This window comes from Lutjanus erythropterus, chromosome 1 (genome assembly GCF_056507025.1).
Source record: "Lutjanus erythropterus isolate fLutEry1 chromosome 1, fLutEry1.hap2, whole genome shotgun sequence".
Classification (NCBI taxonomy): Eukaryota; Metazoa; Chordata; class Actinopteri; order Lutjaniformes; family Lutjanidae; genus Lutjanus; species Lutjanus erythropterus.
This window is the reverse complement of record NC_139317.1, coordinates 11,305,556-11,320,703: the sequence shown is the minus strand read 5'-3', so window position 1 is coordinate 11,320,703 and position 15,148 is coordinate 11,305,556. Positions and strand designations below refer to the sequence as shown.

Sequence of the window (15,148 nt, the reverse complement as noted above, 5' to 3'; positions counted from 1 at the left end):
GTGTGATAGAAAGCATGAAATAGTTGTTCCAGTTTATCAAATCTTGCCTTGGTGAGTCATGTCTCTGCGTTTGCAGGTGACATTTTCTAACCTGCTGTTGAATGAGAATTACTAGGAGCATTTTGTATGACACTTCTAACAGGAGCTCTCCAGGACAAGAGGAGAATAAAACTTGTTTTCTCTCTGCAAAAAAAAAAATCCCCATTTAAACCACCACACCTTGAGTGTTTTTTTTTCTTTTCTTTTCTTTTTCTCTCAGAATTTAACAAAATTGTGGTTCTTTTGAAAGCATAACCTTTTCACATGAACTGTCACAGCTGACTCACCTCTGTTCAGACATTTGTCCTCCCACACATTTTATTACAGCTTGACTCACAACCTGATGTTGCGCTGACCTAACTGGCACCTCGGGCAACCAGTCATGCTGTTACAAACTCGCAGTATTGTTTGAGAAACCTCTGAATTTCCTCTCAGAATAGTAGTTTAGTAGTTGTTGCAGTCAATGATGAACGGACAGTATTTGTGTTGTTGAAAGGGCATCAATATTAGCTAGTGACAGATAAAATGTTTGCAGAACTATTGATCTTTATGTCAACAGCTTCTTATTCTATTCTATTTTTCTGTGACATTTACATGTTCATATAAGAACTTGTCAATGTTTTTTGTAAGAGCCATCCACTATATTGATTTTTTTTCATTGTTGCAGTACACACAGGAAACAATGCATGAGTACATTGCTTGTGTATGTTGTAAGAGAACAGCAGCAGCAGTATTGTGCAATATTGTAAACAGAATGGCAGTCAGAGTGCAGACCTCTGTCAAGGCCGATACTCCAGTATTCTATGATAAGTAAGGATAATATTCACTGCCTGGCCATAAAAGTCACCACCTGGATTTAACAAAGCAAACAGGTAAGATCCTTCCATTGGATAATTACTGCAGTGATTAATATGTTTCAGCTGGAAACAAGTTATTTAACCCAAACTGATGCAGTAAGCAGCTTCTCATTTCTTAAACAATCACGTCAGAAGACATATCCTGTGTTCGTGGAAATTTTACTCTGTAAGGGTCAAAGTGTCCTGTGTCAAGCAAAGAAAACAAATAAGGAGATTGATGAAACTACTAAAATTGGGTTAAGAACTGTCCAACGCATTATTGAAATCTGGAAGGATAGTGGTGAACCATCATCTTCAAGGAAGAAATGTGGTCAGAAGAAAATCTTCAATGATGAATGAAACATTTGGTGAAATCAAATCATAAAAAATCAACAGTAGAACTCACGGCTATGTTTAATAGTGAAAGTAGGAACATTTGCACACACACACTGTGAGGAGAACTCAAGGGACTGGGACTAAACAGCTGTGAAGCCTTAAGAAAACCACTTATCAGTGATGCTAATCAGAAAAAAGGCTTCAGCTTGCTAGGGAGCATAAAGATTGGACTCTGGGGTGATGGAAAAAGGTCATGTGGTCTGATGAGTCCAGATTTACCCTGTTCCAGAGTGATGGGGGCATCGGGGTAAGAAGAGAGGCGGATGAAGTGATGCACCCATCATGCCTAGTGCCTACCGTATCTACCATATGATCTGGGGTTGCTTCAGTTGCTCAGGTCGAGGTTCAGCGACATTATGTGTCCAAAAAAATAAGGTCAGCTCACTACTTGAATATACTGAATGAGCAGGTTTTTACATCAGTGGATTTTTTTTCTTCCCTGATGGCACGGGCAGATTCTAAGATGACAATGCCAGGATTCAGTGGGGCTCAAATTGTGAAAGAGTGGTTCAGGGAGCATGAGACATCATTTTCACACCTGGATTGGCCACCACAGAGAGGATGTGCAGCTCTGGACAGAAATAAATGCTGTGACACTGCATGAGCTTTTACAGTAGACACGATGCCATGGTGAATGTGTGCCGTAAACAAAGCTAAAGGCGATCGAACGAAATATTGGAGTGTTGGAGTGTGTGTTAAAATCAGCATGGATCAGGCTGTAACAGCCACAGAACAGAACCAACATGAAACCAATAACAAATAAAACAAACTGTACAACCAAACTTTCTCACAGTACCTGCAGCTAGTGTGCGGACTAACATCTACTCATCCAAAAAAATGCTACATCCAGTAGTATTAAGTTAAAAATTGTTCCTATGATCTTTCATCTAACATGAGTAAATGCAAGCTCAGCAGGATCTGGCTCGAGAACAGTGCATTTGCTGCTCAATTGTAACCTGTCTTAGTGTAGCTAATTTGAAGCGTGCTGCACCTCAGAAAAGTCAGAAAAACATAAAACCACCGTAAAAAGCCACCAGCAAAACATCAGTCCAGTCTGCACTAACAGCGTTAACTCCTGCAACTTCTGGTAAACAACATCAGTCCAGTGTTTGAATCTATATCAACATAAATTAATTTACTGTTAAAGTAATTCTTGGTCTCCAATTGTACTTCATACCTTTCATACTTTTTTTACACTCTTGTACATGAAATAGATCTTAAATTTCATTCATAATGGTGTTATAAAGTCTTGAATTACTATAAGTCATTGAAACCAGCGTTCATTAATCCTGACTCGTTGCAAAGAATTGAGTTAATTTTTCCATTGACATTATAATTGACCTGCCAATGTTAATGAAAGTGAAAAATAATGTGTGTCTCCACCCTGTGATTCAGATGAGTTCTTCCTTGGCTCAGTCTACCCCCCCCTACTAAGCTTTATGAAAACTGGGCCAGCAGTTTTTCTGTAACCCTGTTGACAAACAGACAATTAAACAAACCAAACTGAAGACATAAGCTCCTTGTTGGGGGTAATTAATTATTTCTGTGTAATTGTTTTGTGTTTGCCTTACTGTCTGTGTCGTAGTTAATGAGTAGCCACAGTTTATTTTGGAAGAACGGTGTGGCTAATTAAGCTCAACACTTCAGCAACACCTTCAAAGCAGCTGGCACGGTTTTCCTTAAACACAACACATGAATATTCACATTTGCTGCCACCAAATTGAATTTTTCAGTAATGCTGAGCCTTGAAACAGACATCGCCAACATGCACAAAGCAATCTCTTTCCCCTTTTCTGTTCTTATCACCCTCCTACAAACAAAACATAGCAATAATGTTTTTTCATTTGTGTTTGTGAGTCAGAGGCTGAAGGTTTTGACAGGAAGAAATCTCACCATTTTAGCGATGAGCAAAGATATAAAGACACAATATGGAAGTTATGTGCTGGGGGACAATAACTTTTTACTCATTGTACCTTTTTAGCACATCTATATCTGTATTTGTGAGTCATCTGCTTTTGCACAGGTATAAAATGTTGTAATTTTCCAGCATTGAATTGTAAACATTTGCATCTTGTTTTGACCAGATGGTGGGCCGGCGAGTGGCAGAAGTGCTCGGCGAGCTGCGGGAGCTTGGGACAGACTAAAAGGACGGTGCTCTGCATCCAGGCGGTGAGCGTTGAGGAGCAGAAAGCCCTGCAGCCCAGTGAATGTGAACACATGCCCAAACCCGAGTCTCTGTCCTCCTGCAACACACACATCCCCTGTCCCGCTGACTGGACCACTGGCAGCTGGTCGAAGGTGAGTCTGGGCTCGAACGTGAGGCTTTGGCTTGTCTGTAATTGTGCTGTTTCAAAAGGAAATGAAGAAGCTGTAGAACCGTTCTTCCAGCAGAAATTCTTCCAGCTACTTTCACATTAGTATCTTTCTCTAAAAGATTATGTGAAGTTATTTATTAATCATGTAGAAACTCATTCATTCTCTTATGTTAATTCTTCTGAAGTGCATTTCTTCATTATGATAGCGTGTGGCATATTTTCACGTTTCAAGCTTATTCAGGATACAAAAGCTACAGATTTAAGTGGTAAACAGCTCTAGCTCTTATTTCACTCAGACGCAACTTGTTTAGGGATAAATTAATGACCTTAAAGTCTGTGTAATGAAATAATAAATGTGTTATTAACCACCTAGCTGAATTTAAATGATAAAAAAAATTGCCAAGTATATAAATTTAGGTTTCAAAATCGTGAAAAAAAGCAGTTTTCTCTGCTCTGAATTGCTGTGGGCGTGTCCACTGGCGTTGTCTCAAGTGTCAAGTAACACCGCGACCTGAAAAATGGACGCTCCATCTGGCAGCTTTATTGGATTGAACAGTCATGTTTGAGCCACCAGAGCCAGAATCCAATTCAGAGCCAGGGGACAGTGACTGACCTGAGAATGAACCTCGTTCCTCTCAGTCTGCAACAGAATACTCATAATATAGTCATTTTTTTCTTTTGCATCGGTTTGTTGGAACCGAAATCATCAGTAACTGCTGGGCTGATTTGGACTGGGGGGGAGGGATATGAATGAAACGAACTGGGGTACTTAACTCGTCTTCTCATCAGTTGCACCGCTAATGTTCAATGCTAATGTGCTCTAGTTTATGGAGTGTTAGGGGACATATGGCTCCAGCACCTCATCAAGCCATGATTTCAGGCCCGTTCAAAAAAATCCTGAACGCAGACACAGTTTAACGGTCCAACTCACACATAAACAAATCTCTGACTTTCTTTTGCACAGACTTTAAGATGTTTCCTCAAACTGAAGTGTGATTTAGAGGAGGATTTGCAGCATTCACAGCCTGAGTTTCTAAAAAAAAAATAAAAAACATTCATCGTGGACTGAACTCCCTCCACCTCACTGTTCTCCCACCGTGTCTTTGTGCCTCATTATACAAGCCATGCTCGCAGCGTGGCTCTGGGGACGACAGTGTCGGTTTGTCAGTCAGTCAGTACATCGCTTTTGGTTCAGGCTGAGGTATTTTAACAACTGTCGGAGAGATTGCCAGGAAATTTTAAATTCATTCATGGTCCAAAGAGGATGAAGCCTCGTGACTGTCTCTTTAACTTTAACCAGTCTGACATTAAGGGTTTTACGTGAAGTGACTCCCACTATTGGAGCAATTTGGTCCGCACATTCATGTCCCGTCTTTGTCCAGTACTTTGCTTTATGATCACACACCTGCTGAACTTAAAGCATTCCCACTGGCCTTTTTTGTAATGAGGCGTATTTGCATAAAAAGAGGTCAATTTTGTGCCAAATGTCTGCATAATACTTTAATCTGTGCTTTGAGAATTAGACAGTTTCTATTTGTCTTATTTGTGCAGATTTAGCAGTTGGAAAAACTGTGAAATCCTTTTGTGAATTTGTCCCTCAGTCTTGTTTCAGTCTGGGTTATACGCCTTTGGCTGTGACTGTCTGATGAGTCCCAGGGTAAATAAAGATGATCAGGCTTTTTCCTTCACATCTGTTATAGGATTTAGATTGACATCCACAAAAAAAGCTTGGGTTACCAGAATTTACCAGCTAATTTATTAAAACTGTAGCTCGTGTTGTAGTCAGATGTTAGTACCTTTAATTTTAAAGAACATTTTAAAACAAAAAGTTTGGCTAACTAATCATCTGATGTCGCGTCTTGTCTTCTGTGCAGTGTTCGTTGACTTGTGGGAGCGGAGTACGTCACCGTAACGTAACCTGCTCCAGAAACACAGGTGTCGACTGTGACCCCCAGAAGAAGCCGCTTGCTGTCTCTACCTGCTACGTCCAGGACTGTCCACAAGTGGTGGATAACTTTGGCATCGACTGGTCCGGGAGCGGCTGGTCGAGCAAAGAAGTGCTCAACGAAATCGTCTCCATACCTGAAGTCAAACCTCCTCCCAAGTACGGCGCCACCAGAGCCCAGCCACGAAATCACAACAACCTCAACAACATCGTCGAGGGAGATTTTCACTACCACAATAACATTGAAAATATCGATCACGCTCCAGAAAACAGCGTTCAAGTTGATGATTTTTACTACGACTATAACTTCATCAACTTCCATGAAGAGCTGGATGACTTTGACAGCAATGGAGAAGATTTGGGGGACAGTGTGAAAGAAAATGCAGATGTGGAAACAACAAGAGCTCCCACAGAAGAGCCAGTGAACACAAATCTGGACAATACAAAGGACAATGGAAATGCAGCAACAAAGGAGCCTGTGCAAATTAATTTAGAAGATTTGGACGACTTTCTTTCTGAGGATTTTCTTCTGCCTGTGTCTACCACTCATTCACCACCGTTTTCTGCAACTTCACCAGCACTGAAAGAGAGACATGACAATGAAGACAGCACTGTGCCAAGTCTGGTTTTCACTTCAAAGGAGCCTGAGGAGGATGTGAAATGGGAGCAAAATAGGGCGGAGGCTGAAAATGACTATTCTACGGTGGAGGAAAATCTTACTGAGGATGTCACTATGACTCCCGGACATCAAACTACTATTAATACTGCTGTCGTTACAACAGCGAGTGCTTATGATGATTACGAGTACAGTTACAATGAAAAAAGTACGCTTGCTCCGGATATCTCTGCAGACGAAGACGAGAGTCCAGAACTCTTAGGCTCTCCCACGCCAGAAGCAATTCAGGTTGAGACTGAAGTCCAGCTGGATGAGAGTGCTTCAGAAATACCTCAAACAACCAGTCAATCGACAGTCTTTCCAACTTCCTCCATACTGGAGGACTTGGATTTGGATCAGACTGATTATAAAACGGTTTATACCACTAGTCAGTATTCATGGGATACTGGCCTTGACCTCAGTACGACCTCACTCCCTGCCTCGGAGGCTCCTCTCCCTGTTCCTTCTCTGCTATTCTCAGGTAATCGAGAGGCCTCTGATGACTCCACATCTTTAACTGGAACAGAAATCATACCTCCTACTAACCTGGAAGGAGCCACGCGGCCCTCTCCAGCTGATTTCCTGCCAGAGACACCGACAGCACCTGCCTTGACTGACAGAACTGGAACGGACTCCGCATCCAGAGTGCCCCAGTATGATTTGGCTGATTTTGACTACAATGAAATAGTTGTTCCCACGAGGATGAGGGCCAGCGATCTTGGCGCTTCAGACCGGCTTCCAGCTAACACAGCAGCCTCTCCTCGACATGTCACAACACCACCAACACCTGCTACGTCCGTTTTGCCAACACGTCCGCCTGTTCTGCGGCCGCTTCCGGTGCCAACATCCGTCCAAACTTCAGCCTCCACACACGCCACTACGGCTGCTTACTGGGTCACGGGAAACTGGAGCGCTGTGAGTCCCTTTTAATCCATGCTTTCTGGTGTTTTACTCACACTGTGGGACGGAGCACATCTGTGTCTCAGTATTTATGCCTCTGTCTGCTTTTTTTATGCAGACGCAGCGTCCAGTTTTGGTCCCTGCACACATTTAACTGAAGTCTTTCGAGACGCTATTTGACCTCAAGCTAATACAGCTAATTTCAGCTTACATAATGCTTTTTTTATGCCATATTTAACAGACAGTTGCTTCTGCACTCACATTTAAGGAATTTACACATATTTGCATATCATAAAAAATGACCACAGTGACAGCACACACCAAAACTCTCAGGCTTGCTCATGATTAGCATTTTTATTGCTGAGATTTCTTGTGCATGCTAGAGCTGTTTGCTTTGTTTGCCAGTAATCAAATCACAAATTGTGAGTTGTTCTCATGTCGCTGCATTTTGCGGACAGTGCTCCACCAGCTGCGGTCTGGGTGCCATCTGGAGGACTTTGGCTTGCAGCACTGGCTCAGACTCAGACTGCGATCCAACCAAGAGGCCAGCGCCAGCTCAGCGATGTTACCTGCGCCCCTGCTCCAGGTGGAAAGTTGAGAAATGGACTAAGGTGAGACTACACCTAAAAGAAACTGTATGACATGGTCATTGATTTACTATAAGTCTGGCTTATCCACTTACTTTTGAAGAGAGACTGAAAAAACAGGACTGAAAAAATTTAAATGCCTAGTGCAACCTTTTATTTCTTCATTTTATTACTTTTTACAGTTACAAAAAAGAAACATGTACAAAAGTCCAGTAAAAAAACAAAACACCTTTGTAATCTTAGATTTAAAGTACCTTGTTGTTTTAATAATGTTACATTTAAAACCTTTTTTTCATTCAGTTTGACTCTCCTAAATTAAAGTGTTTTAGTATAATAAATATCTCTGTCCTCAGCAACAGACCGGTGAATTGGGCTAATTAGCTCCTCAGATCATCAGATGATCTTCTGATAAACCACGTGAACACACATAAACTCTGAATGTTAGCAATGTTTTTAAATAAAATCACAACGATAGACATTTTTTTCATATTTATAAATGATCAAAGGGCTGGATTGCAGTTGTTAAAGGACTGGACTCAGCTGCAGGCCACCAATTGAGTTGGCCTGGTGAAGTTTTTTGCAGAATTTTACCCTCAAAAATAGCTGGAATTCATGTATATGCATTGAAAATGCAACACAGTTGTAGGGAGCTTATCTTTTAAAAATCCTGATGACTTTGATCCCCTGACCTCATCCAGCACCACCTTGAGATTGACGTTTGTTGACAGTTATTGGATTTATTGTCAGGAAATTTGGTGAAGACCTTCATGTTACCCTCATGATGACTCTTCAGACTTTTCTCTCCCAACAAGTCAAAATTTCACTGATTTATAACCACATCCCTGCAAAAATAATGAGGTTTTTTTTGTCATATTTCTACAATATCAGTAATCATTTTATTGAGCCAAGAAATCCTAATTTTGTTTTTTTTTTGACAACATGAAATATATAAGAAGTTCCGTCCAAAGGCACTTATTCATTTCTGACACTGGGAAAGTCCATTTTCCCCAAACAACTGTATCTCTGGACTATCTTTAATCAACTCATACACATTTAGACTCTTCTCTGTCATCTTCTTATAATAGCTAATGTATTTTTTTTTTTACTTCCATTCACTTAGCCTCCCCTGCTCTCTACTGTTGCATTACAGATTTTTTTGGCACGGAAAAGAAGTTTATTGAACTACTTTGCAGTGCTGTATAAACTAAAGAATTTGAAGGTCAGACAGTGCAGAGAGTATACCAATCCCTAATTGACAGCGTGCTCACTTTTAACGCTGCGTCGTGGTTCAAGCACCTAAGTGTCAAATCCAGGGCAAATCAGTAGCAGCACAATTACAGGCTGCAAACAAACCCAACTGTCCTAACGCCGTGGTGAAGCAGTCCAACGCTTAAGTGGCAAAATCCTAGGCCTACTGACCTACTGCCCTCGGGGCAAAGGTCCCCTGTGCAAAGAAAAACATCTAGAGAAAATCATTTGTCTCTGTTGCCATAAAATATTTTAATCCATAAGGTCAGACACTTTTAAAGCCAACCTGCTCCCTATTTTCCTTATTTTCTTTCTGTTTTCAGCCCTTTTAATGTAGCTTCTGTTGTGTTTTATGTGAATGTGTTAAAAGGTGTCCTGTCTGGATGTGACATGTTGTTGGTTAAATACTGTGTTTGCAAAATATCTTCCTTTTATACACAAGAAACAGATATTCTTCTATTCGCATCAGCCTCAGCTATACTTCTGTATCATTGTGCCTGTGTGCTCCGTGGCTGTAAATATTCACAATAAACACTTAGAATAGAAATTTTTGTTAGTGCTTTATACTAAGGTGCCTGTAATGGGCATTAGTTAATGGTAGTAAGGCCCTTATAAGATACTTATTAACATTAATATGTGTTAATAATAGCACAACAAACATGTTTATTGTCAGATACATTTATAAGCACTTACAAGAAACCTGTTGACAGTTAATAGACTGCATAAGAATGTTATTAAAACATATTTATTGCTTAACTTACCTATTATATCATTGTTAAACCTTTACTAAGCTTTTGTTGTTGCTTAATTAAGATTTCAACATACTTAATTATGCATTTATCAGCAGTTAAGTGTGCATTTGATCTAAAGTGAAAACTGTGATTTTTGAAGTAAATTAATTATTTATTATGCACTTATAATGCATGTTGTAAGTGCATATATAATGCACGTTAACAGTTAACATTTTTTCATCATTAAGAGCATATTAAAGGATTAATTAACCTCAATAAGCACTGTTCACACTTTAGATCACATACCTGTAATTAACTGTTAATAAGTGAATAGTTGACTGCTAATAGATGCATAATTAAGTGTGTAGGAATCTAAATGAAGCAACAAATCACATGGTAGGTAACTTAGTTTAACTCAATAAATGTGTTTATAATGCTATGATGAGAAACTTCATTTATTAACATTCTTAAGTAGTCTATAAACTGTTAACAAGTTGCTTATAAGTGCTTATAAATGTCTTCTAATATAACAATAATCATATTTATTTGATATTATTGACACTTATATAGAATAAGCATATTATAAGGGCTTTATTACTGATTAACTAACGCTTATTACAGGCACGTAAATATAAAGTGTTAACTGTTGTTCTTGTTTTAAATATTCACAGTTATGCTCCAGATGTAGCAAATCAAAAACACCTGGAACTGCTGTCTGTTCTCGAGGACATTTTGACGCACATCCATCACTTCAGAGTTCAACTGAGTTCATTCAGTGATGAAAACCACTAAAACCTTAAAAGCTGCCTCAAACTCACTGCTGCTGGATGAAAGTGGTGACTCATGCTGTCTGAATAACAATCATACCTTTGCTTTTGTCCCAGTGCTCCAAAAACTGTGACGGCGGCGTCAAATCCCGAGAGGTCCAGTGTTTTGACATGCGGGATCAAAGACCCCTTCGACCTTTCCACTGCCGAGCCGTGTCCTCCAGGCCACAAACCCACATGCCCTGTAACCTTCAGCAGTGCCTGGAGTGGTACACCTCCTCCTGGGGTCAGGTGAGTAACACGTCAAACATAATGAGAGAAACTGTGAAAAAATGCAGCGGTGTGTTGTCTGGGGTCTGAATAGGTTAGAAAGGAAAGAAATATAGCATTGAGATGTGCTTTCAAAATGCTCGACAGGAACAATTCTACTCCGCGTGTGAATGAAAGAGTGGCAAGAGTATTAACAATCAAAACATTTATGCAACTGCACACGTTTCTCAAAGAATACAACACGCTATTGTGTATTTTTAATAGATTTCTGAGTTCAATTCTTCTTATTATCCTGGTAGTTCTTGCTTCTATTCATTCCAGACTTGCAGTGACTTGAAAGTTGCTCCGTCTTTTTTTAAGTGCATCTTATTGTTGTGTTTTAAAAGGAAAGATCATGTGGGTTTGTATGAGGTTCTTCTGTTGTCCCTAGATGAATCCAGTGACCGCTTTGACGCCCCCTCCATAATACGCCCACTTTCAGACGCTACAGTGGCAAATCAAAAATAAATGAAAAATGTTAGTGAAAGTAGCAATTTTAGTCTATTGTTAGGAAAAGAAATAAAGGAAACCTTTGAGCCACAACAATATTTGGCTTTCAGCACAAATAATGTGGTCTAATCAATTAATACAAACAAAAGATGGCTTAGGAAAACATATTTTGAAAAAATACATGTAGATATTGGTATTTTAGCGATTCTAAGCAGAAATAATCAGGGTAAACTATGGACTGTGTTGGTCTAACTACTGAAATTATATAAACATTTCTGTTTAAAATTGTATATTGTTGATTTTTAAGAATATCAAAATGGGTTTTTGTACATTTTAAATGAGGATAATTTAATAACTTGAAAACATCACATCATGGATCACTGAAGTTTCAAACAGGTGCATTTAACACAGCTACTTCACCTGAAAACATAGTTGATTCTTTAAAAGTGCAGGTTTCCAGCATTGTTTAAAATCACACAAGGCTCACATCACTCACATCCCAGACTCAACACAATCCCCATTTAAAACAGAGGCTCTTTTCTTTTTGCTTCCTTTGGGTTATTGGTCTTCACACACCAATAAATTGATTGAGTTATACTTTAAAATGCCCTAAGACGACAATGCTTTAAATAAATTTCAAGATGTGAAAATACAGCCTACCTCCTTTGCAATTTAAATTTATTCACGACCAGACGCTTGACAGAACGAGTCTGAAATTTGTCCTGCGCCATAGCAGCTCAAGATACCGTAAACTTGTGCGAGGTGTGATCCTTGTACAAATAAAGCCTTCTGCATTGTTCCGTCTGTCAGGTAAGAACGTAGGCGAGCTGAAATCAGTTCACACTGCATTAAAATTGAGCTCAAAGTTTTCTTGTGCAGTCTTAATACATCTGAAATCCATGAATAAAGTTCGACAATAGTTCATCTGTATTTAATCTTTAATTAATAAACTTTAATTAATATACCATAGTTGTTACACTGTTAGATAAGCAGGTGTAATACTTAATAGCTACAGCATCTTAGTACCTGTTAAATAAAGCATGTTAGTGCAGTCTGCTGCTGCTACTTGCACTTAACGGTTGCAGTTTGGTAACGTTTAGCCAGAAAAACATGGTTAGATTTAGGCACAGAAACAAAATACTACTTAGGTAGGTTTAGGAACAAAAAGTACTTGAGTAGGTTTTGGAAGAGAGTGTTTTTTTTTCTCTCCTAGCGCTAAGGGGGGGCTTGACTACGTGTGGGGTGCTACGTAAATAGTCAATTTACTTATTCATACTTCTTCTAAAGTGATGTCCCTTGGGGCACATCAGAAGTGGTGGGACTTTGCCTCTCTAAAGACACATTTTAAGTTAGCTAATATTAGCAAAACACTAGCTAATCTAATTCACATGTTAGCTAGCTAGTTACATCTGATAGATACCAAATGCAAGCTAACTAGCTAGCTAATCTACATAAATGGCTAACTAGGTTGCTAGTCTGTGTAAAATGTTAGCTAGCTATTTACATCTGATAGATACCAAATTCTAGATAACTAGTTAACTAATCTACCTCAATTGCTAAATTTTTAGCTAAATTTCTAAAGGAGAAAGTTGACTAAGGTTCACAGGAAGGTGTAACTGCAGGTTCACAGAACTACAGCATATGCCGACTACCCCAGTGCCGAAATGATAGAAGTTTGGGAACATTTAACCAACAAAACTACACTGTTGTGTTTTGGTGCACAAACAGAAAACTACTGCGGTGGGTTTAGGGGAAAAAAAGCTTCTTAGGAAGATTTGGGAACAAACACCATACACTAATCCAGGAAGTAATCTTGGGCAGTGTGTTGAGTAATGAAGTTTGTGTGTCATGTAATAAAGTCGGCATGTCATATACTCAGTACGCAGACAGTCCTTTCTCAAGGTTCCAGGTTTGCTCAACTGTTATTGGAGCACAGAACAAAAAAAGGGCGGGACTTAAGAAGCATCAATTCTGTAACAAAAAAAGACTTAAATATCACAATTGATTGATTATCTATTTGAAGCCTCTGCAGCTTGATGTTTGAAATGACTGAAAAATTACCAAAAATCAATGGCTTCTTTGGAAGCTGATAAAATACGTTCAAAGCATTTAGATAGTCTGTTTCTTTGGCAGTGATGTGAACACAATTTTTTGTGCAATGGTGAGTCATTCAAGAAATACAATGATCCTTTGATTGTGCCAACTCCACAGTTAATAACATCAATAGAAACCTCTTAGAACATACTGTGTCCGTATCTGTCTCTCTCTCTCTCTCTGTGTTTGTGTGTGTGTGTGTGTGTGTGTGTTCAGTGCTCTGAGGTGTGTGGAGGAGGTGAGCAGCAGCGTATAGTCGCCTGTCCAGAGGAGGATCGATGCGTCAGGGACCGTCAGCCCAGCAACATCCAATCGTGTAATAGCCAGCCTTGTGCTCAATGGCTTACTGGATCTTGGGGACAGGTACACACACACACACACACACACACACACACACACACACACACACACACAGAACAGTTCAACAGTTCAAGAAAAGAGAGACTGATCCAGCAAGAGTTGTAAACCAAATTCTAATAGACCTGTTCAGGGTCACGGGATGAGTCATTAAGAGTTTTAAAAAATGAGAACCAATTGAAGAATCAGCACACTGTAAAAACCTGCAATAGAAATATTGATAGAGAACTTATGAAATCCTGTAATGAGTTCATGATTCACTCCACAGAACGTAACCTCCCTCGACCTAACCAGGAACAGCCAATGAGATAATACTGATGAACTGATCACTGTAATACGGGCGATGTGGCGTGAATGCAGCTTCTGGCTCAGAGATGTATATTTAATGACAGAGTGGAGGAGCAGGTGTGTCTGATGGAGGTGAAGGTAATTCATGACCTCACACTGTCACTGGACGTAGGCGGGAGGAAGAAGACGAGGAAGGAGCATCACTGCTCACTGAAAGACCATTAGAAAGCTTTGTGATGGATACAATACTGAAAATAAAGGTTCTAGCTAGAACCAGAAGGGGCTGTTTGGCCTGTCCCAACAGGAGAACTCTTTTTAATTCCTTTTAGAACCTTTTATAAAGGTTCCGCTTGGAACCCTTTCAGAGAGTTCTACCTGGAACCCAACATAAAAGGTTTTACCTGGAACCATCAGTGAAAAATTTGAGTCAGAACCCCCATCAGAGGTTCCGCAGAGAACCGTTTTATGATATAATGGTTGCACCCTCTCTGGAGGTTCTGTCCAGAACCTTCACACCTTCTAAGGGTGCCAACAACAAATAACATTTTTATATCCCAAGGGTTTTATCTAGAACCCACTCTGGGGGTTCTGCTGAGAACCTTTTTATATTCCAGGGGTTCTTATCTAGAACCCACTCTGGGGTTTCTACTGAGAACCTTTTTCTTTTCCAATGGTTCTTATCTAGACCCACCCAGGGGGTTCTACTGAGAACCTTTTTATATTCCAAGGTTTCTTATCTAGAACATACCCAGGAGGTTCTACTCAGAACCTTTTTATATTCCAAGGGTTTTATGTAGAATGCACTCAGGGGGTTCTATGAAAAACCTTTTTATGTTCCATGGGTTTTATCTAGAACCCATCCTGGGGGTTCTGCCGAGAACCTTGTTACATTCCAAGGATATTATGTAGAACCCACCCTGCGGATTCTACAAAGGACCTTTTAATATTCCAAGGGTTTTATCTAGAACCCACCCAGGGGTTCTACTAAGAACCTTTTTATGTTCCATGGGTTTTATCTAGAACCCACCCTGGGGGTTCTGCCGAGAACCTTGTTACATTCCAAGGATATTATGTAGAACCCACCCTGCGGATTCTACAAAGGACCTTTTAATATTCCAAGGGTTTTATCTAGAACCCACCCAGGGGTTCTATGAAAAACCTTTTTATGTTCCATGGGTTTTATCTAGAACCCATCCTGGGGGTTCTGCCGAGAACCTTGTTACATTCCAAG

General features: G+C 39.9%; 1 protein-coding gene across 1 annotated transcript in view; it reads left to right on the top strand.

Annotated features, from left to right (window-relative positions):
• adamts7 (a disintegrin-like and metallopeptidase (reprolysin type) with thrombospondin type 1 motif, 7) overlaps positions 1-15,148 on the top strand; it is a 141,218-nt gene that overhangs the window by 94,950 nt on the left and 31,120 nt on the right. Inside the window, exons 18-22 of the mRNA XM_084742036.1 lie at positions 3,356-3,569; positions 5,461-7,101; positions 7,545-7,697; positions 10,537-10,710; positions 13,489-13,635. Coding sequence (XP_084598162.1) covers positions 3,356-3,569; positions 5,461-7,101; positions 7,545-7,697; positions 10,537-10,710; positions 13,489-13,635 — 2,329 coding nt within the window. The remainder of the gene's footprint in view (positions 1-3,355; positions 3,570-5,460; positions 7,102-7,544; positions 7,698-10,536; positions 10,711-13,488; positions 13,636-15,148) is intronic.